The 22,011-nt window shown below is 55.8% G+C and overlaps 2 protein-coding genes across 2 annotated transcripts; one reads left to right on the top strand and one right to left on the bottom strand.

The window, feature by feature from the left end:
• The first annotated feature begins 923 nt into the window (after positions 1-923).
• On the top strand, positions 924-4,264 carry Rps16 (ribosomal protein S16). The gene is made up of 5 exons (XM_048369154.1): positions 924-1,073; positions 1,229-1,330; positions 3,702-3,798; positions 3,917-3,964; positions 4,057-4,264. The coding sequence occupies exons 1-5, from the start codon at positions 1,026-1,028 to the stop codon at positions 4,200-4,202; spliced, it is 441 nt and encodes a 146-aa protein (XP_048225111.1). The 5' UTR covers positions 924-1,025; the 3' UTR covers positions 4,203-4,264.
• Positions 4,265-8,455: 4,191 nt separating this feature from the next.
• On the bottom strand, positions 8,456-21,543 carry Plekhg2 (pleckstrin homology and RhoGEF domain containing G2). Its single transcript, XM_048329525.1, has 19 exons — positions 21,195-21,543; positions 20,290-20,399; positions 18,303-18,562; positions 18,111-18,214; positions 16,557-16,623; positions 16,377-16,423; positions 16,054-16,204; positions 15,515-15,652; positions 15,169-15,360; positions 14,184-14,276; positions 14,015-14,101; positions 13,188-13,221; positions 12,986-13,087; positions 12,835-12,882; positions 12,714-12,752; positions 12,527-12,543; positions 11,412-11,588; positions 10,302-11,121; positions 8,456-9,991 (listed from the first exon to the last, which is right to left on the bottom strand). Exons 2-19 carry the CDS (start codon positions 20,375-20,377, stop codon positions 8,562-8,564), a joined length of 3,894 nt encoding a protein of 1,297 aa, XP_048185482.1. The 5' UTR covers positions 20,378-20,399; positions 21,195-21,543; the 3' UTR covers positions 8,456-8,561.
• Between the last annotated feature and the right edge of the window lie 468 nt (positions 21,544-22,011).

Genomic DNA, 22,011 nt, shown 5'->3' with positions numbered 1-22,011 from the left:
TTTCTGATTTTGTTTGTTAGTTGTTTGTTTATGCTGGTACTAGAGGTGTGGCTCAAATGGTAGAGCTCCAGTGATGGCACAGACACTGATGCCCGCACCCATGTGCCCCCCTTCCCCCCCCCCCCCAATTTGGGGAGTTCTGGAGAAAGCTTCTAGGGTAGAGATCCTGAAAGGGGGGGGGGGGTGTCTCTGTATAGGACTCTAGTGTTTATGTAGGAAATTCCATAATGAGGGCTGGGAATGTGGCTTAGTACAGTGCTTACCTAGTACAGTGCTTGCCTAGTGTGCATGAAGCCCTGGGTTCGATTCCTCAGCACCACATAAGCAGAAAAAGCAGGAAGTGGTGCTGTGGCTCAAGAGGTAGAATGCTAATCTTAAGCAAAAAGAAGCCAGGGACATTTGAGGAAAGGATTCGAGAAAAGAGGGTCCTGAAGAGAGAATGACTGAAGGAGAAGAGGGGCCCTGAGTGGTGGGAGATTCAAGGGCCTCGGGCAAGGAGGGCTCTAAAGAGGCCGGTTAAGTGGGGTGGCCTGAGGGAAAGATTCTGAGAGGGGAGGGTTCAGGTAAAAGGAAGAAAAGCAGAGTCTAAGGAAGAAGGAGGAGGGCTCTCGATGGGCAAAGGATTGTAGCGGTGCTCTGGAAGGAAACGGATTCGCGGGGGGGGGGGGTGGCAGGATTCTGCTTCTTGCATTATTAGACTGGGAAGGAAAGGCTGGCGGGGGCCTGTGGAGGTACAGAAAAAAGGGAGGTGGTATCAAAGAGCAGGAATGGCCGAGGACTCGGGTAGAAATCCAGGACCGTAGCCAGAGAGGGGCCCTGCACGGCTCAGGCCCCGCCCCCTCGCGCCCGAGGGCGTTCCCGCCTCCGAGGCCCCGCCCCCGGCCGTAAAGCGCTCTCCCGTCGCAACGCGGCGCCCTACGCGTCTGCGCAGACCTTGGAAAAAGAAAGTAGCCGGGTTGGCCTCGTTCTTTCCTTTTCCGGTTGTGGCGCCGCGCGGTGTGGAGCTTGCGCCCGTCTTCGTAGCCATGCCGTCCAAAGGCCCGCTGCAGTCCGTTCAGGTCTTCGGACGCAAGGTGAGCCCTTCGCGGGTGTCAGGGGGCGCGCCGGGGGTTGGGAGTCGCCGCTGGGCAGGTTTTCTTTGATTTGAGGGCGGGTGGGGAAATCGGGGCCTAAATTTCCCACGTCCACCACCACCACCCCCCCCCCCCGTCCCTTCTGCTTCCCGCAGAAAACTGCCACCGCCGTGGCCCACTGCAAACGCGGGAACGGCCTCATCAAGGTGAACGGACGACCTCTGGAGATGATCGAGCCCCGCACGCTGCAGTACAAGGTGCCGCGATCCGAAGAGTCTTTGAGGACTGTGAGGGGACCCCGGGCGGAATCAGAGGGAACTTGCATCGAACGCGGAGTTTCAGGACCAGAGGGGGAGAGAAACGTGATCGTAAAAACGGGCCGAATTGGGGAAAATGGGTGTTAAAAGTTTAACTGGGGGCCGGGAATGTGGCCTAGTGATAGAGTGCTTGCCTTGTATACATGAAGCTCTGGGTTCGATTCCTCAGCACCACATATATAGAAAAGGCCAGAAGTGGTGCTATGGCCCAAGTTAGTAGAGTGTTAGCGTTGATCAGAAAGAAGCCAGGGACAGTGCTCAGGTCCTGAGTCCCAAGCCCCAGGACTGGTAGAGAAAGAAGTCTAACCGGGGGCTGGGATGTAGCTCTGTGCAAAGCGGTTGCCTAATAAGTGCAACGTCCTGGTTTCGATCCCCATTACTAAAAAAGAAAAGACAAAAAAAGTTAACTGGAGGTTTGGGGGTGCTTTCAAAACTTTGTTTGGTCCAGCCCCAGTGAATCACACCTTAGGAGGATGGGATGAGACCTGGAGGACTGAAGCCAGCCTGAACAGGATACTCTAGTTCGGCATCAAAAAGCTGGAGATGGACCTGTGGCTCAAGTGGTAAACCACTAGCCCTGAGCAGAAAAATCTTGGGGTCGAGGAACCAGGCCCTTAGTTCTAGTTCCAGTAACATCACAGGGAAGAAATAGAACAAAAAAAAAATCCCAGCATGATTGGAAGCTCCCCACCCAACTGAGGGACCCAAGGTAGCCAGAGAAACAGCAGAGTCTATGTATGTGTCTTGGCTTGTGTGTTTTTTGGTCTTGCATTTGTGTGTTCCTGTTGCTTGCACTTGCCAGGCAAGCACTCTCCCATTTGATCCACACTCAGAACACTTTCCTTGGTTGTGTTTTTTGAATAGAATCTCATTTTTCTTCACCAATGCTTGCCTGGACTGAAATCTTCCTTTTTAGGATTCCAGAGTGCCTGGGGTAATGGGTGGGCAGTGCCTTATTCAGCTTTTTATTGGTTGAAATAGGATCTCCTGAACTATTGGCCTGGTCTGGCTTCACAACTCACACTTTCAGTCTTCCAAGTAACTAGTGTTACAGGTGTGGGCTACCTGCCTCCACTCCCCCCCCCCCTTTTTTTTTTCCAGTCTGGGAGCTTGAACTCAGGGCCTGAGCACTGTCCAGGGCTACTTTTGGCTTAAGGCTAGCACTCTGCCACTTGAGCCACAGCGCCACTTCTGGCCATTTTCTATATATGTGGTGTTGAGGAATTGAACCCAGGGCTTCATGTATACAAGGCAAACAGTCTTGCCACTAGGCCATATTCCCAGCCCTTTTCCTATTTATTTATAAGCATGTATTCCTGAGGGAGGATCCGGCATTGCGAATCCAAAAAGTTTGGAGGCCCTGGTGCCCGTGCCCGCTACCAGAAATCCTACCGATAGGCCCATCGTGGAGTCCAGATTGGGGCTCGCCTTTGTAATAAAGATTGTGGGGTTTTAAGGTTCCAAGGACTGCTGTGCTTTTCTGTGCTGGTGGATTGAGTGTAGAAGAAGCTGTCCCCCAGCTCATCGCCAGGTTGCCACCTCCCCCCTTTCCTGGAAGTGTGGGGGCAGAGCTGAGCGGGCAGTGATGCCAGTCTGATCTGTACCCTGAGCTGGGACTCAATGGGCCTGGGCCTCTGTCACCAGCACTGCTAATTTGCTAATTTGGTGGTGTGACTTGAGCTGGGGGTCTAGGTACCCTCCCTGAGCTCTTTTGCTCAAGGCTAGCACTCTGCCATTTTGAGCCACAGCACCACTTCCAGTTTTCTGATGGTTAACTGGAGAATCAGTCTCACAGACTTTCCTACTGGATTGGCTTTGAACCATGAATCTCAGATCTCAGCCTCTTGGATAGCTAGGATTACCAGTATAAGCCCCTGTCGCCAGGCTCTTTCTCCAGTGTCTTAGTAGGGTTGCACAGGCAGTTAATAACTTAATAGGATATGAGAGTTTTTGATAGTAGATACTGAGTATTGTAGTTTGTTGTTGCTGGGTTGGTTTGACAGATTTGTGTGTGGCTCCAGGCCAAAAGGCTTCCAGCATCGTGAAGTCTCTAGATACACTGGTCTGAATTCTGGAAACCAGAATGGTCAGGCTGGGATGGAGAGCCTGGGGAGGTTTGGGAAGGGCTGAAAGGTGTGCAGATGGCACCACTGGAAGACCTGAGAAGGAAGAACAGGGCACTGGTGACGTGTCGTTATCAGTTTTAAAGTTAGACCCGGGGTGAGTGCAGGTCTAAGAATCCATCCTAGAGGTGGAGTTCTGAGGCCTCAAGAGGTCCAGGTTCTTATCCTTGGCCCCTGTTCCTCTATAGCTACTGGAGCCTGTTCTACTTCTGGGCAAAGAGCGGTTTGCTGGCGTGGACATCCGAGTCCGTGTGAAAGGTGGTGGTCATGTGGCTCAGATTTACGGTGAGTCCCAGGGTGGGGGGGGGGGGAGGGGGGTTGAGGTGGTCTTGGGAGCAAGGCCCAGTCTTGTCCTCACCCGGCTCAGATCATAACCCTTTGTCATGCTGTGTCTTCCTCACAGCTATCCGGCAGTCCATCTCCAAAGCGCTCGTGGCCTATTACCAGAAGTGTGAGTTCAGGGTCCTTTCCAGTGGGTAGTGGGTGTTAGGGGTGGAGGGAGCCCTCTGAGGGTGTCTGTATCTTTACCTTTCTCGTCTCCAGACGTGGATGAGGCTTCCAAAAAGGAGATCAAGGACATCCTCATCCAGTATGACCGCACCCTGTTGGTGGCTGATCCCCGGCGTTGCGAATCCAAAAAGTTTGGAGGCCCTGGTGCCCGTGCCCGCTACCAGAAATCCTACCGATAGGCCCATCGTGGAGTCCAGATTGGGGCTCGCCTTTGTAATAAAGATTGTGGGGTTTTAAGGTTCCAAGGACTGCTGTGCTTTTCTGTGGTGGTGGATCGAGTGTAGAAGAAGCTGTCCCCCAGCTCATCGCCAGGTTGCCACCTCCCCCCTTTCCTGGAAGTGTGGGGGCAGAGCTGAGCGGGCAGTGATGCCACTCTGATCTGTACCCTGAGCTGGGACTCAATGGGCCTGGGCCTCTGTCACCAGCACTGTGGTCCCCTCTCTTCCCTGGGGTTCGGTTTTGCTTTCGTGCAGTCCTGTGGGACACAACCCCAGGGTCCTCTGCACATAGACAAGCATTTTTACTGCCAAGTTGCACCCCAGCCTCGCTGTGAGTTTTCCTTCTGAGCTCCTGCCCAAACTGGCCTTGAACCCCTAGGCTCAAGGAATGATAGGCATGCCTTAACCAAGAGTATAGCCATAGCATTGCTCTTCCACACCCACTTCCACTGCTATTTTAATAACCGGAAGAGCAGAGGAAACCTGCAAGGTCAACAGAAAAAGCAAGGAAAATTTACATCGTCTCACCTCAGCAGATAAGGGCTATGCCCAAGTTGACAAAGCTGTTTGTTTTGAGACTTGGTTTTGGCCCTTTTTTTTTTTTGGCCAGGCTTGAACTCTGATCCTTTTTGCTTAGCACTCTTCCACTTGAGCCACAGTGCCACTTCAAGGTTTTTTTGTGTTTTGTTTTTGTTTTTGAGTAGTTTATTGGCTATAAGTCTCATGAGGGCTGGGAATGTGGCTTATTGGCAGTGCTGCTTGCCTAGCATGTGTTGAGCCCTAGTTTCGATGCCTCAGTACCACATAAACAGAAAAGGCTGGGAGTGGTGTGGTTCAAGTGGCAGATCACCATTCTTGAACCACAGAGGCTGAGGGACAGAGCCCAGGCCCTGAGTTCAAACCCTGGGACAAGCAAAAAAAGTCAAACTGCTCAAACTGGTCCTCATCTCAGCCTCATAAGTAGGTAGGATTACAGGTTAATGTTACCTGGTCTGTCGTAGAACCCATCGGTTGGTGTGTTTTAATGCCTGTTCATTAGTTTTGGTGCCACTCTTCTGGCCATAACAGCCTTCCTCCCCTAAGGGATACCTGGTAGAAAGTTCTGGCCTCTAGATCAGATTACGGGTTCTCCATGACAGATTTCTCTCCCAGGCTTATTTTCGTGTCTGTGATGGTACAAGCCAGTGTTGCAGGTTGGATGTGTGGGTCCAAGCCCTGAGTTTGAACCCGTGTCCCTACCTGTTTCCCCTGCCCCCAAAGTATAAACCGAAATCCTAGTGTTGGAGGGGGGGTCGTTGGGGGCAGTTGTGTGGCTTCAACCATTGGTTTTCCCTTGTGAAGTGCATGAATAGCAGGAAGTAGTTTGCCAGAGGTACTTGAACTGGAAATACAGGCTGTTCATACCATAATAGTCGGCCCCACGTGGGTTCCCAGAGCCCTCTTCCCTTCCTTTTGTTCACCTTGCCCTGTCTTGAACATCTCTACCAAGCTAGGTGCTGATCTGGGGCCCCCTGTGGTGGCCGCTGCTAGTGGAGGGGTTGGGGGCGGAGTCGGGGGGAGCCTGGGATCTGCCTTGGGGAGGGAGGTGATGTCTAGCCAATGGCAGGCAAAGCCGTGGAGGGATTCACAGCTTCAGTGGTTGTCTGCCCTGCTCGGGACAGCCACGCCCCCTCCACCCACCAATGGCTGACCTGAGCTTTCCTGAGTGAAGGGGACAAGTCTATGCCACAAAGTAGCTGCCATCTCTGGCCTGGTGGGACATCCTCAGGTGACCCGCATGGCCGGCTGGAGGGCAACCTGGGTGGCCCAGTGTGTGTACAGCTCACCAGGCTCTGAGCTACAGGTGACTGGGTAGAAGGGAGCGGGGACCAGGGCACCAGCGGCTTCAGCCTCCCCAGGAGCTGGGCCCTTTGTCACCCCACGTGGCCCTCAGGTAGGTTTTGGAGATGTGGCACCAGGCCATGAAGCGAGGGTAGGAGAATCCACAGGAGCTGGGGCAGGCCAGGACCCTGCTGTTTCTCCTAAAGAGTTGAGACCCTCTGAGGCTCCGGGTTGTGTCCCAGAGGCACAGCTGGGACACATCTGGAGAGAGGCCTCTCCCTCCTTCCAGGCCACGGAGCAGGCAGTCCCTTGTCCCTCCCTTCCTCCACAAATGCCGGGAATTCCGGCTTCCAGTGTTCAGGCCAGAAACTTTCCTTCAGCTGGGGCTGTACAGCTGGCGGTGGGTGGAAGGGGAGGCCCAGGCTCAGCCCTGACCTTAGGGAGGTCACAGCTCCATCTTCTGCCCCTATACAGGGCTTGGGGTCCACTTCAGTCCCCATAGGTCTCCCCACGATGCAGCCTAGGTCCCGGTACACAGTAGACACACACACACACACACACACACACACCAGTAGCTGTTTCTAGAGCCCATAGATATAGACACACACACACACACACACACACACACACACCAGTAGCTGTTTCTAGAGCCCCAGCCTTGTGCTGGCTGGCTGACCCACTTTAGGGAGCTTCTGGAATCTTCCTCTTATACCCCTGGGGGCAAGGGCCCTTGGCACTGGAGAGGAGCTCTAGGATTTATCTCTGCAGAAGGGGTTGAGCAAGTCTCTTGCTATCTGTACCTCAATTTCCTCTGAAGTGATTGAAAAACACCCTCAGGAGGAGGCTGAGAACCCAGGGGTGGGGGTGTACAATTCTGATTATCACAAAAAGGAAGCAAAAATTACCCTCTTCCTTTTAGGAAGGGGAGGAGATGAAGACCATAAAAAAATAAAACGAGCTCACCAGAGTGAGGCTCAGCTCTTCTGAGATGAGCCAGTTGCTGAAGTTCAGATTCCTAGGTCCTAGACTTGAAATTTTTTTTTGGGGGGGGGGAATCTGGGGAGAACTGTGATTTCAGCAATGCCTTTGGTGAGTCAGATGTTCGGGCCTATTTGGGCAGTGGCTGACACACCCACTGCATGCCAGCGCCATTCCTAGAAGCAGATAATGTTGTCATTTTACCAGCAAGAAACCCCCAAGGCCCACAGAGCAAAATCACCCAGCAAGAAGAAAGGATGGAGCTGAAATGCACAGCTGGGCATCCCCAGGGTGGGGGCAGCTGGCACCGAATTCCAGGGAAAGTTCCACAAGCTTCCAACACACAGCTTCAATCATGTCCCCCAGTGGGCATGCAACTGGTGGGAGGGACAGAAAAAGCCTCACAGAAGTTGTTTTGTCTCTGGGTTCTGAATTATTTTGTAGGAGGTGGGAGTATATTGAGGAATGATAGAAGGTCCCAAGCAAGTGGGTGGGCCTAAGAATTGGAACATTTCACAAACGGGGGAGGAGAGAAGATGCCAAGGGGAATCAGACAGATAGGGAACAGCCTTTCCCAGAGATCCAAACCTGGACTGCTTTAAGTGTTGTTTTGGTGCCAGTACTGGGGCTTGGACTCAAGGCCTGGGAACTGTCCCTGAGCTTTTTTTGCTCAAAGCTAATGCTCTATCACTTTGAGCCACACCTCTACTTGCTATGTTTAGGGGGTTCATTGGAAATAAGAGGCTCACAGACTTTCCTGCTGGGCTGGCTTTGAACTGAAATACTTAGATCTCAGCCTCCTGAGTAGCTGGGATTACAGGCCAGAGCCCCTGGAGCCCAGCTGGCCTCAAGTGTTAATAAGGAATTAATTGGAGCTGTGGCTCAAGTGGTAGAGAGCACTAGCCTTGAGCGTGAAGATTCAGGGACAGCACCTAGGCTCTGAGTTCAAGACCAGCACACGCACAGAAAAAAAGGCCAAGTGGGTAAGATGGACGCCTGGTGGCAGAACACACAAAGGGAATGAAGCTCAAGGGGTTTCCTTGGGACAAGAGGAGTTGCTGCTATGCATGGCTGACTTCAAAGCCCAGGTCAACACGAGTGACTCTCCAACCTGAGTAGCTGGGATTACAAGTGGGCCTCACCATGCCCAGCTTGAATGAGGCTGCTCAACTTGGGACTTTGCCAGATGAACATCAACGCTAACCCCCTTAAAACCACACACCAAACTCTAGCAGACCCCATTTCAAATTCTCCAAAGAGCCTGAAGTTCTCCACACTTCTACAACCACTGCCCGTTAAGCCCTTTTCCCACTGATCATCTCCACTTCCAGAAGGGGGACAACCGCACATCATTTCATCATATGAATTAATTAGCAAAAGATTCGTGACATCTCTTCCATCCCATGGCATGCGCATCCCAAGGGACCTGGAACTCCCCGACAGTCTAGAGTTGTGTGTGGAGTCTGGAGGGTATCCATGGCATTCTGGTTGACATCCTGGCTCACCGGTGGTGAAGGAACATCAGGAGCCCCCCCCTGGGCTCTGGGAAGGCCCCAAAGGTCCTGGGTAGGGGGCCAGAAGGGAAGGATGATTCAATCTGACCTGGGCCTTGACTGGCCGTAGCCGCCCTCCGCCTCCCACGTGGATGCTGACGGTGGTCGCGTAACTCAGCCGCCTCGCTGGAGGGGGTGGAGGCTGAGGCTGCGGGGGTGGGGATGGCGCCCGGGATGTGGGAGCAGAAGAGGACCAGGAACCCCGAGAAGTCAGGGGGACCTCTCCTCCAGGTCCCTGCCTCCGAGCCAAGCTCTGGCTGATGTACGAGGCAGCCAAGTATCGGGAAAGGGCAGCAGCACTGGGGCCCAGGAGCTGGCGGGTAGGGGGTGTGGGGCTGTGGGGTGGGGTCAAGTGTGCAGCCTTGGATGGTGTCATAGGAGAGGCCAGGGGTCCTCCAGGTTTGGAGGAAACCATGATGGCCTGAACGGGGGGCGACTGGAGATGGTTCGGAGAATTTTCTTGCTCAGACAAAGACATGGCGGTTGGAATAGGGCTGTCTGGGCAGTTCTGTTGATCCAGCAAAGGTATAGTAGGTTGGGGGGCCTGCGTGTCTGTGAGGCTGTGCCCCTGAAGCAGAGGGGTGGCAGTTGTGGCCCAGGTGTCTGGAGGAGTGTCTTGTTTGGGCAAAGGTGAGGGGTCTTGGATCCCAATGTCCTTAAGGCCTGGCAGCTGGTGTAACAATGTGGCACCCGGATCCTGGCCTTCTGGGGGATCCTGTGAGCCACAGGGGGAGGCGCTGGCTGACCTGGGACAGCTCGGGTGGCCTCCAGGGGCAGGCAGAGGCGAGGCACCTGGACAGCCAATCTCCCAAAGGTCATCTGACAATGGCAGCAGGGCGGCGGCTGGGCTCTCACGGTCTGCACCGCTGCTCCCACATGTCGGCACATGGGCGGTGGTTGGCTCAGACACAGAGACTGGGCCTTGGTCATCCGGGCACTCGCTGGGCTCCGGTCCTGGGGTGCTGGTTGGGCTCTGGCTCTCTGGGGGGTCTTCTTGCCTGGGTGGTGAGGTGGAAGCTGGAACGGTGGTGTCAGAATAGCTTGTCTGCAGAGGAACTTGGCTTCCCAAATGGCTTTGATTGGACCAAGTTGCAACAGCTGGAAACCGGACATCTGGAGGGCCGTCCTGCTCGCAGGGCAAAGGCGACGGGACTGGAGCTTGGTCCCAGAAGTCTCCTTGTTCCGGCAAAAAGGGAGGTGGCTGAATATGGCTGCCTAGATGGTCTTGCTCAGGTACATCTGAGACACCTAAACTCTGGCCACTGAGGTGGGTTCCCTTAGACAAAGGGGTGGCAGTTTGAAGAATAGCAGCAGGGCCCAAGGGGACAGATTCCTGGGAACAGGTCATAGGAAAGGCCAGCTCACACACCAGTACATGTCCAAAGGCAGGCGGAGACCCTGTGTGCAAAGCAAACAAGATTAATGTGGAGTGCAGTGTGGCACACTCCACAGTGTGGAGTGCGCAGGAGAAAAAGGTAGGAAGATCCAAGTCTGAGATAGTCCCCAGATGAAAACCATGAGATCCTACCTGGAAAGTAACTGAAAACAACATGGGGGTGGCTAGGGGGTGGGGGGGGTGTTATGGCTCAAGGGTTCAAGACCCTGCCAAACAACCTTGAGGCTCTGAATTCAAATCCGACCATCAAGGACGGACTGATGTTTTGGACCTCTGCTGAGCCACCCCTGCCTCCCCTGTAGCAGATCTCACCTGGCTCAGCCTCCTCCTGGGGCAGACAGGGGGCTGGCTGGGGCTGGGCCAGGACCCGCGGGCGGCGGCGGGGGGCGTTGATGGATGCCTGCGTCTCAGCCCTCTGCATCTGCTGGATGCGTTCGCTGTAAAGCCGGGCCAGTTCTCGAACCCGGGACGCTGCCCGCTCTGAATGTGGTGCTCCTGCCTTTCCACTGCCTCCACCAAGATCAGAGTCTTCTAGGATCAGCAGAGGCTCAGGGAAGCCCGGCCGGGCCAGGCGACCCTGCTCCATAGCCTGCCAGGCGCTGCGGATTTCTGAGCAGGAGCGGAATTCCTGTTCATCCGCCAATCCCTGAGCGTGAGCGACATCTTGGGGCTGTAAAGTTTGGGGTGATAATCTCTCTTCCTCTTGGCCTGCCCTGCTTCCTGAAGGGGGGCCGTCCCCCAGTTTTCCAGGATTGTTGGCACAGAAGAGTTCCGGTCCTGGGAGCCAGGAGTCACAGGGGACAGAGGAAGGGCTGGGGACGTCAGGGCCACTAGGCATGACTGGAAGGCAGGGCACTTGAGGAACGTCAGGGAGGCTGGGGACATCCGGGATCTTGGGAAGGCTGGCAACATCAGGCATTTCAGCTGTGCCGGAACTTTCCAGTTCCTCTAAGACGTGGAGTGGAGAAGGCTCCCTTTCATCCAGTTCTTCCTCCTCTTCTTCTTCCTCCTCCTCTTCTTCCTCCATCTCCTCTTCTGAGGACTCTCTGCCCGGCAGGGCTGTGAGGACTTTGCTGTCGACTGGCACTTTTGGGGTATCTCCAGGGAACTTGGGAATGTCATGGGTGGCTGGCTATAGCGAACACAAGAATGATGCCCGAAGTTATCTGAAGCCAGGAGCTGGTAGCTCAAGTGGTAGAGCACCAGCCTTGAGTGGAAAAGGTAACAGGCAGCATCTAGGTCCTGAGTTCAAGCCCAAGGACTGGTACGTGTATGCACATGCACGTACGTATACACACGTATACACATGTATACACACACACACACACACACACACACACAAGCTGGGCTGGCAAACCTAGTCCCTGGTTCCCATTTCTCTAAGGCCAAAGCCCCAAGGACAGTGATAGCTGCCCCGCTCACCCCTGGGTCACGAAGGCCTCGCTGGCTGAGCAGTTCCAAGATCTCCTCAGTGATGGACGTCCCTGAGGGGTCCAGTGAAGGGGGCCCAGTGTCCTCGGGGTCTTCCCGGGGTCCAGCAGCTAGAACTGGTGGCTGCGGCTCTGAGGAGGGGTAAAGTTCCTCTTCACTGCCAGCATGCTGTGAAAAGGGGAGACGTGAGAGCCAGGAGGGTCCCCCCTCCCTCTCTCCCTCCCTCCCTCCCTCCGTTTTATGCCAGTACTGGGACTTGAACTCAGGGCCTGGGCGCTATTCCTGATCTTTTGTTTGATCCTTAAATCTCAGTCTCTTGAGTAGGGGGGATTACACATAGGAGACAATTAAAAAAAAAGGTTTTTGAAGTGGTAGAGATTGGACTCGTAGCCTTGCGCTTCCTAAGCTAGCCCGCTCTACCACACAAGCCATGTCTCTAGTCTTTAGGCTTTTAAGGCCTGGTTGCTGTCCCTGAGCTCTTTGTGATCGAGGGTGGAGCTCTACCACTTTGAACCACAGCTCCAGTTCTAGTTTTTGAATGGTTTATTGGATATAAGAGTCTCATAAGGCACTTTTATGCCCAGGCGGGCTTTGAACTGTGATCCTCAAATCTCAGCCTCCTGAGTAGCTAGGATGACAGGTGTGAACCACCAACACCAGGCTAGGGCTTTTTTATGGTAAGAGTTTTACTGACTTTTGTCCAGGGTGACCTGATCCTCCTATCGCTGCCTCTCAACTACCTGGGATTACAAGGATATGTCACTAAGCTCAGCTTAATGCCCTTTCTTTTGCAGACTGGACCCTAAGTTCCTTTCTCCATCAAAACTCTGGAGTTTGGGGTCCCTAAAACTTTGTCTTAGAGGGGCTGGGAATATGGCCTAGTGGTAGAGTGCTTGACTTGTATACATGAAGCCTTGGCTCCGATTCCCCAGCACCACATATACAGAAAACGGCCAGAAGTGGCGCTGTGGCTCAGGTGGCAGAGTGCTAGCCTTGAGCAAAAAGAAGCCAGGGACAGTGCTCAGGCCCTGAGTCCAAGCCTCAGGACTGGCAAAAAAAAAAACCAGAAAAACAAAAAAAAAACTTTGTCTTAGGGTATTTCTTACCTTGAATCTAGGCTTAGCTGGGATGGAGAGAGAAGAAAAAAGATTTAGTGAGTTGTAAGAATAATATTCCTTGCAATTGAGGGGGGGACAGTCCCCCCAATCCCACCTCACTCATTCACTGCAGGCATTCCCCTGGGGGAAGAGACGGACAGACAGACAGGGAGACAGACATGGGCCCATCACTGACCGTCCTGTGGGAACGTGACATAAGGGTCTTTCAGTGGCTCTAGGGAGGAGGACAGCGGTGTGAGGAGCCAGGCGTCCATGGAACCCTGGGGTACCCAGGGGTTACCCCTGGAGTTACTCACCAGGTTGCCTACAGCCGCGGCGACTGGCAGAGAGCCCAGGCGATGGAGCTGGAAGAATCAGGCAGAATCCAGCATGAGGCCGGTACCAAGTTCCCAGGGCAGGAAGGAACCATGAACACCCAGGCTCCATCTTTTTTTTTTTTTTTTTAACCTGTGTTCCTCCGGCCAGGGGTGAAACTTCTAGCATCTCGAGGACGGGGAGACCCGAGGGGGGGCGTGGGCGGCTCCAGGACAGGCTTGCTTTTGGGAGCACCTTTAGGGAAGGAAGAGTTGGGGAGCGTGAGTTTGCACAGGCATCTGTACCTACAGAAACACACCCTCGCCCGTGCCCCCAGCCCTAGGCCCCAACTCACAGTGAAGGCTGTTTTCCAAAAGAACTTGCTTTGCCTGAAAGAGACCAGGATGTGGGGTTGGGGGGTTCGGGGCCTGTGTTCAAGATGGCTGCCGACTATGAATCCTTCGCACAGGGCTACGAGGTAACCTTAATCATCCCTCCACATGAGAGCAGGAAGGCCAGGAGAAGGGAAGTAAGAGGACTGGAGATGGGGCTCAAGGGTGAGAAAAACCTGCTTTCCATGAGTAAAGTCCTGGGTTCAAGTCCCAGAACCACCAAGACCCCCAAGTAGGGACTTGGTAGAACTGGAATTTAAATTCAGGAAGTGCCGGAGTAGGTGGTTCATGCCTATCATCCTAGATGGAGGTTCAAGGCCATTCCAGCCAGGAAGGTGTGTGGGATTCTTATCTAAGAAGCCACCAAAATTCTTGAAGTGGAGCTGAGCTGTGTGACTCAAGTGGTACAGCTAGTCTTGAGCAGGAAAAGCTCAAGATGGACAGTGCCCAGGCCCTGAGTTCAAGCCCTGAGACTGGCACAAAAGAAGCATAATTTTTTTATGCCATTTCTGGGACTTGAACTCGGGGTCTAGGCTCTGTCTCAGAGCTTCTTTTTGCTCAGGGCTAGGACTCTACCACTCGAGCCACAGCGCCACTTCTGCCTTTTTCTGAGTCACTTTTCTTGGAGATGGAAGAGTCTCACAGACTCCTGACTTGGGCTGGCTTTGAACCATGATCCTAAGATCTCAGTCTCCTGAATAGCCTAATAGCTAGAGCTGCAGGCGTGAGCCACAATGCCTGGCAAGAAGACCCTCTGCACTCGAGGGGCCCCGCGTGGCAGGGGCGGTACCTTGGCAGGGATGGAGGCAGGGTGGTTCTCAAAGAAGAGGCGCTGGAGGCAGTGAATCCAGAGGCGCTTCTCTTCTTGGTTCTTGGCCTGGAGGTGCAGTAAAGGAACTAGGAACCAGGCCTGGGGTGAGGGTGAGGTGCCCTCCCAGCCCCGCCCACCCTGCGCTCACCTGAAGCAGGTGCCGGTGTTTGGGAATGGTCAGATCGGACACCTTGAACCCCAGAGGGTCTCGAGAACTCTCGCTTACACTCAGGTTGCAGCACTGCGAGGCAGGAAGAGGCAGCAAGCTAAGGGTGCCTCGGGTCCTGGAGGGAGGACCGCAGGCATGGCCAGGGGCTGGGCCCCCCCTCCAGGCCCTTCCCTTCTCCTCCCCGGCAAAGACCAACCTCTCCTGGGGATAAATCCAGATTGTTCCAGAAGCCCTGACCTCACAGCAGGCCCCTCTGCCTCCTGCTGGTCTCACTTTATTTATCTGGATGTTGATTATTTTAGTGCCAGGAATGGAACCCAGGCTCTTGCACATATGCTAGGCCAGTGTACTACTACCCCTGAGCTACACCCCAAGCCCTGGCCTGGCTTCTACCACTTTTGTTGGTCATGGAACCTGAACTCAGGATCTGAGCATTGTCCCTGAGCTTCTTTGTGCTCGAATAGCACTCGGCCACTTGAGCCATGGCGCCACTTCCAGCTTTTTCTATTTGCGTGGTGCTGAGGAATTGAACCCAGGGCTTCATGCATGCTAGGCAAGCACTCTTACCACTAAGCCACATTCCTAGACCCTGTCCCTGAGCTTCTGTGCTCAAGGCTAGTGCTCTACCATTTGAGCCACAGCGCTGCTTCTGGTTTTCTGGTGGATCACTGGAGGTAAGAGTCTCATGGACTTTCCTGCCCAAGCTGGCTTTGAATTTTCATCCTCAGATCTCAGCTTCCTGAGGGGCTGGGACAATAGGCACAGGCCACCATTCACCTGCTCTCACTGTTTTTGAGAACTGAGCGTGAACTCTGACCATCCCTTCTCTGCCTCCCTAAGTAGCTGAGATTATATGTGTGAGGCCCGGTACCTGGCCTTGCTTCACTTTGCCTGGCATTCTGGAGGTGGTGGTAGAAAAGCACCTTGCGGGGGTGGCCCCTGCTTCCCTGACCCCAATACTTACGAAGATATGACCCTTGTAGGCATATTCTGGCCCCCGACGTTTGGCGATGAGTAGCATCCTTGAGAACAAGAAGAGAAGCCTCTCCCCCCCTCTCAGCCGGGGGCCACCTCCTCGGAAGGCTCCCTCCAACACCAGCTCCCCAAAGGCGCTGAGCTCCGGGCCGGTCCAGCCCCCAAGCCGCCGTTGCACTTCCTGTTGGGACCCGGCACACAGGCCCAGCGCCCAAGCATGGACAGGCCAAGACAGGGAGGTTAGTGACAGGGATCTGTTTGTCCCAGCCCCGCCTCTAAGGCTGCACCCCCAGCTTTCCCAGCGCAGTCAGCGGCCTGGTCACCCCCAGGTCCACCTGGAGGCGAGCAGCATGCTCCTGTTTCCGCTTCATGTCGTTGATGTACCACGCCACGGCGGTCATGGACACAATCGCTTCTTCCACCGTCTCCCGGCCGCCAGTGCCTGGGCCCTCTGCCCAGTGCTTACCTAGTTCCTGCCGGGCATGCGCCAGGCACACAGGATGAGGAAGAAGAAAAGCAGAGAGGTAAGGGGAGAAGCTAAGCCAGATGCCGGTGGCTCACGCCTGTCACCCTAGCTACTCAGGAGGATGGGATCTGAGGATCAAGGTTCAAAGCCACCCTGGGCGGGAAAGTGTGTAAGACACTTAACTCCAATGAACCACCAGAAAACTGGAAGTGGTGCTGTGGCTCAAAGTGGCAGAGCGCTAGCCTTGAGCAGAAGAGCTCAGGGACAGTGCCCAGGCCCTGAGTTCAAGCCCCACAACCCACAAAAAAAACAAACTTGAGAAACTGGGGTCTGTGGACACAAGGGTGCTGACAGAGGGGAGCCTACCCCCACTCCTGCCTGGAGCCCGGCTCGGGGCCCATAGCTGACCTGCAGGAGGAGATGGTACTTGAGAATGCGCTGGACAGGCTTCAAGAGGAAACTCTGCAGGGGCAGTGAGTGGCGCAGCTGGGCCTGGCGCTCCTTCAGCCACGTGGCAGCTGGCGGAGACGCGGACAGCTCCCGGAGCAGGGCTAGGGAGCTGTGGGCACAGCACCCATCAGCAGGGCCTGGCAGCTTCCAGGAGGCAGGGCTGGGAGGGGCTGGTCAGCGAGTGGCCAGGACCGGGCAGCGAGGGTCAAGCAGGGCTCAGGGCTCAGTGAGTGGCTGGATGGGTCGGAGGGGAGGCCCCTGACTGGCTTGGTGCCCCTCACCTTGGGTAGTTCATGCAGTACAAGGTGTAGATGTCAAAATCCTCACTCTGTTGGGGGGGGAGGGCAGGGAAACGGGGGAGTCAGGGAGACATCAGACCAGGTCTGAGCTTCCTACTGCTCCCTGTAGTCTAGGCTCCATCCTAAGAACCCCCTTCCCCCCACTCCCCGGCCAACACTCACCCTCTGCACAAAGCACTCAGCGATGCCCCCTGCACTGCTGCTGCCCTCCAAGTCCTCCAGGAGCTCGCTGTGGGGGAGGGAAAAGGTGAGGACCCCCCAATCTTCCTCCACCTCCAACCAAGGAGAACACAAGAAAGACTTATGGGCAATGGTGGTGGCCACTAGCATCTCTCAGGAGGCAGTCTGGTCCAGAGAAAGGGGCTGGAGCCTTATTCAAGACTTTCTCAGGGCTGGGGATATGGCCTAGTGGCAAGAGTGCCTGCCTCGGATACACGAGGCCCTAGGTTCGATTCCCCAGCACCACATATACAGAAAACGGCCAGAAGCGGCGCTGTGGCTCAAATGGCAGAGTGCTAGCCTTGAGCGGGAAGAAGCCAGGGACAGTGCTCAGGCCCTGAGTCCAAGGCCCAGGACTGACCAAAAAAAAAAAAAGACTTTCTCTCCCAAAAGGTGAGGGGAATGCCACGGACCACAGGAGGGGAGTATTCTGATCTCCCCACATGCTTGTTTTGGTGCCAGTCCTAGGGCTTGAACTCAGCCTGAGAGCTGTCTGTCCCTGAGCTTTTGTGCTTAAGACTGGTGCTCTACCACCTGAGCCACAGATGCACTTCCAGCTTTTTGGTGATTCACTGGAGATAAGGGTATCACAATTTCCTGCCCAGACTGGCTTCCAGCCTTAAAACTCCGATCTCAGCCTCTTGAGAAGCTAGGATGTGACTGACAGGCGTGAGCCACCAGTGGCCAGCTTATACTAATCTCTTACGTTAATTACTAACCTGGGGTCCGGAACCCAGGGCTGCTTAGATGCTAGGCCAGTGCTCTACCATGTGAGCCATACTCAAGTTCTTACTTTTGTTTTCTGGGGTTTCTTTTTTTGGTTCTTTGCCAGTCCTGGGCCTTGGACTCAGGGCCTGAGCACTGTCCCTGGCTTCTTTTTGCTCAAGGCTAGCACTCTGCCACTTGCGCGCCACAGCCCCTTCTGGCCTTTCCTATACATGGCGTGCTGAGGAATCGAACCCAGGGCTTCATGTATACAAAGCGAGCACTTAACCACCAAGCCACATTCCCAGCCCCACAAAGGTTTTACTTTTTTTTTTTTTTTTTTTTTGGTCTAGGATGTCTTCCAACTCCTATTCCTCCTGCCCCTGCCTCCCGAGTGGCTGGGATTCCAGGTGGGAGTCCCTCAGCTCTGAAACTACAGTGACCTTAAGATCCTGTGGTGACCTTACAATGCAGTCCCGCAGTGCCACCCGCCGTGACCGCACGGCTTCCTGGGCACCTGGGAGAGGCTCACTGCGCACGCCAATGCTCCCACGGTCATGGCCTTGAGGTTCCAGGGGACTCTTGGATTCAGCACTGAAGCCAGACCTGATACTGAGCTTGGTTCTTATCCCAATGTGTGGGGGGAGACCTCATCCCCACACTCCCCCCTGCTACACTCACCCTTCCCCTGGGTCCTATCTCCCCAGCATGGTCCTAGCCCGTTGTCACTGACACCAACCACAACAGGGCAGTAGGAGGGAGTCCCCCAACCTCCCCCATCCTCCCCCTGACCTGTTGAATTCGTAGATGTCCTCAATGTTGGCAAACAGGGTGCCCACTTGCTCCACCGTCAGCCCCAGGACCCCACCACCATCCAGCAGGGGCCCTAGGTAATCCTGTAGGGCAAATCACGGGTGTCTGGCCTAAACGACTGCACTGCCACACACACACACACACCCCGCCCCCCCATGCAGGTCGCCTCACCTCCACGATGCTGCGGAGGTCCCTGACATAGGCGCGCTCCGTCTCCACGATCTCACGGGCCACACGCTCCAGTCGCGAGGGTTTTGCCGAACCTGGGGTCCCCACGGGCGACAGGTGCAGGCGGATGGGGGGCCCTGGTAAAGGCTCTGGCTTGGAGGATGGGCAGGCTGGGGTAGGGCCTGGGGCTGGGTCTCCCTCAGAGCCCACTGTGCTGAGCGAGGTGGAACTCCCAGAACCTCGGGGAGAGGCCATGGCGGGGGCTGCAGGAATGGGAAGGAGATAAGGGGTTCTCCTGCGAATGCCCCCCCCCCACTCACCCAGTCAGTATTTCCCGGTGGTCCCTCCTTTCTTCCCTCCCACTGCCTTGTCTTTTTTTTTTTTTTGGTCAATTGTGAGGCTTGAACTGAAGGCCTGGGCGCTGTCCCTGATGCGCTTTGTGCTCAAGGCTAGTGCTCTACCACTTGAGCCACAGCACCACTTCCAGTTTTTTTTTTTGTTTTTTTTTGCCAGTCCTGGGCCTTGGACTCAGGGCCTGAGCACTGTCCCTGGCTTCTTCCCGCTCAAGGCTAGCACTCTGCCGCTTGAGCCACAGCACCACTTCTGGCCGTTTTCTGTATATGTGATGCTGGGGAATTGAACCTAGGGCCTCGTGTATCCGAGGCAGGCACTCTTGCCACTAGGCCATATCCCCAGCCCCCACTTCCAGTTTTTGAGTGGTTAGTCGGAGATAAAACTCTCACCGGGATTTTTCTGCCCAGGCTGGCTTCAAACCATTATCCTTAGATCTCAGTCTCTGGAGTAGCTAGGATGAGAGATGTGAGCCACTGGCACTTGGCTTGCCCTATCTTTCATCCAGTCCTATCAAGCTGCTCAGGAGATATGAGGATCCTGGTTCAAAGCCAGCCTAGGCCAACAAATCTGACACCAAGTAGCCAATAAACTGAGAGAAGTAGGCCAGGTGCTGGTAGGTCACATCTGTAATCCTACCCAGAGGCCGAGATATGAGAAATGTGGTTTGAAGCCAGCCCCAGTGGGAAAAGTCCATGAGACTCTTTATCTACCATTAACTGTCAGAAAAGCCAAAAGTGGAACTGTGACTCAACTGGTAGAGGGCTAGCCTTCAGCAAGAAAGCTCAGATAGCCCCAGGTCCTGAGTTCAAGCCCCAGAACCAACAACAACAAAGAGTTTGAAATCCTAAATTCAAGCTCCAGTACTGGCACAACAAGAAATAACTAGTCCCACGATGGACCTATGTGTCATCTCTTAGGCTCTGTTCTCCCATTCCTGTCATTCACCTCCGTGTGTCAGTTAAGGATCTTCCTGAATCTACCCATCTGACCTGTCAACATAAAGGGCCAAACTCTTCTTCATGCCTTTAGGTTAAAGTCCAGAAGCCTCAGATCCTTGCACTGTGACCAGGACAGACTTCCTTCAGGCTAGATCTTTTCCCATGACGGCACCTCATGTCAACTCTTAGTTATTTAGGGCAGCAACTCTAGGCCTTTGTTCATACCATTCCTCCTGCACACAGAATACTTCCTTGTTTTTTGCCAAATTCCTTCCTCCTAAGGTTTTATGGCTGTTTGATGGCCTGGACACCAGGATCTCCCAAGACTGGCCTCCCACAGCTGGGAGGGGGTAGAGAAGGGCCCCCTATCTCAGCTCAGGGTTCCCCCTGTAGAGGTGTGTGTGTGTCTGTGTGTGTGTTGGTACTGGAACTAGGACCTGAGCAATGTTCCTGAGCTCCTTCACTCTAGGCTGGTGCTCTACCACTTGAACCCCAGCTTCATTTCCGGCTTTCCTGCTAGTTGAGAGATAACAATCTCAGGAACTTTCCAGCCAAGGCTGGCCTCCAACGGTGATCCTCAGATCTCAGCCTCCAGAGGTAGGTAGGATTACAGGCGTGGGGGGGGGAGGGGAGCTCCTCACCCGTACCTTGACTGTACCTTACAGTGTCCCCCTCCTCTCCCCCTGTGAGATACTCACCTGTGGGAGTGTCACACACAGCTGGGCAGTCACCCTGGAGGCCAGGGCTGGGTTTAGCCAGGCTCAGTCCCCGAGCTCCCTCGGGCATGGCTGAAGGGCACAGCAGCGACCTGCAGAATAAACCACCATCACCCTCTTTTTGGGGGGTAGAGGAACCCTTCCCCCCAAGAGGACCACCCAAACTCACCAAGATGTAGTTAGTCAATCGGAAGTTGGGAAAGAGAGAGAGAGCGAGAGGGCGAGAGCGCACGAGCGAGCGCAAGACCCCTGGGAATAAGTTAGGAGGGAAACCCAGGCCAAATGACAAGGAAAAAGCCTACAGAAAATGACGGGAAGATGGAGACAAAGGGGCTTGAAGACAAGCCAGAGTCCCAGCAGCAAGAAGTCCCCGTCGGTGGGGGGAGCGGGGGAGGGCCAGGGGGTGGGAGTGAGGGGGGTGGGAATCAAGGATCCTGGGAACGCTCGGGCTCTGGCTCGGAGCGCCAGGGGCAGAGCTGGGAACAGCCGTGGGCGGGAGGCCGCGGGGTCCCCGGGGAGGGCGGAGGCTGGGTGGGGGTGGGGGAACCGGATGCCGGGGTCCCGCGCGCGGCGCCCTCCCCCCGCCCCGCAGCCCGCCCGCCCGCCGGGGCGCCGGCCCCGAGCTCCCCGCCCCCCCTCAGCCGGTTCCCCGCCACCACCACTCCCGGAGCCCCCCCCTCCCCTGGATGTCACCCCACCCCCGGGTCCCGCCGGCGCCTCCGCTCGCCCCCCGCCGGCACGCCCCCTCATTGTTCAGCGGCGGCGGCGGCGCCGCCCCCTCCCCCGGCCCGGGTCCCGCGCCGCCTCGCAGGGGGGGGGGGGGACCGGGCTCCGATCCGCCCCGGCGCGGGCCATCCCGCCCCCCCCCCACTCCAACGACGCGGTACCCCGACTCGAGGTGGTGATGGTGGCGGGAGCTGGTGGCGAGCTTGGGGTTCTCCAGAGTCCTGGGCTCCTCCCGGAGGAGTGGGGTGCCGGTAGTCCCGAGTTCCTCGATGTTCTAGTGCTGGGAATTTCGATTGTGGAGTTTCAGATGTTAAGGGGGGGGGGGGGCGGGTCGCTGGGGACCCAAATTCTTGAAGGAGGGGGGCCCGGATTCCTGAGCTTCCCCCCCCCTAAGACTTGAGAGGTTGCGTGGAGAGAAGGGGGGGTGTCACCCTGAAACGGGGAGCGCCAGGATCGCAAAGTTCTGGATCTTCTCGAAGTGATGGGAGCCACACCCCAAAACAGCCTGACTGGGGCGCCACAGGTCCAGATCCCAAATTATCCTCGGCCCGCCCCGCCGAGAGGGGCGGGGGAGAAGCCCGGCCGGTCCTGGATGCTGAGCTCCGCGAGCCGGAGTGAGGGCCGGGCGGACGATCGGCCTCCAGGGGTCCCCGATTCGAGGGCCTCAAGGTGGGGTGCGGGGGGGGACCCGGACGCCGAGGTGTCTCTAGGCGTCTTGGAGAGATTCCGGATGCCGGGGCCCGAGACTTTGGCCCCAGGACGGGTCGCACCCGGGATGCGTGGAGGGGGATCGCGCCACTTCCACGGACGGGAGAATTAGGTCCCTGTTGGTGGGATGGGGGGGGGGGGAGGTCGGCCAAAGCTTCCCAACCCGCCCCCCACCTACCCCGCCGCCCCGGCTCACATCCTGTTCCCGCCCGCGGGGGGGAGGGGCCGCCTTCCGGCCGGCCCGCCAGCAAAGGGTTAAGGGGCCGCCTC

This window comes from Perognathus longimembris, chromosome 20 (assembly GCF_023159225.1).
Source record: "Perognathus longimembris pacificus isolate PPM17 chromosome 20, ASM2315922v1, whole genome shotgun sequence".
In the NCBI taxonomy this organism is placed as follows: Eukaryota; Metazoa; Chordata; class Mammalia; order Rodentia; family Heteromyidae; genus Perognathus; species Perognathus longimembris.
The sequence above is the reverse complement of the archived record's forward strand: the minus strand, read 5'-3'. Positions and strand labels throughout refer to the sequence as shown.

Coding starts and splice junctions, on each gene's coding strand:
- Plekhg2 (XM_048329525.1), bottom strand. CDS start 20,377: ATGCCCGAGGGAGCTCGGGGACTGAGCCTGGCTAAACCCAGCCCTGGC. Junction 18,215..18,302: donor ACCTCCGCAGCATCGTGGAG/GTGAGGCGACCT, acceptor TTTGCCCTACAG/GATTACCTAGGGCCCCTGCT. Junction 13,222..14,014: donor CTGCCTCCATCCCTGCCAAG/GTACCGCCCCTG, acceptor GGTCTCTTTCAG/GCAAAGCAAGTTCTTTTGGA.
- Rps16 (XM_048369154.1), top strand. CDS start 1,026: ATGCCGTCCAAAGGCCCGCTGCAGTCCGTTCAGGTCTTCGGACGCAAG. Junction 1,331..3,701: donor CCCGCACGCTGCAGTACAAG/GTGCCGCGATCC, acceptor GTTCCTCTATAG/CTACTGGAGCCTGTTCTACT. Junction 3,799..3,916: donor TCATGTGGCTCAGATTTACG/GTGAGTCCCAGG, acceptor TCTTCCTCACAG/CTATCCGGCAGTCCATCTCC.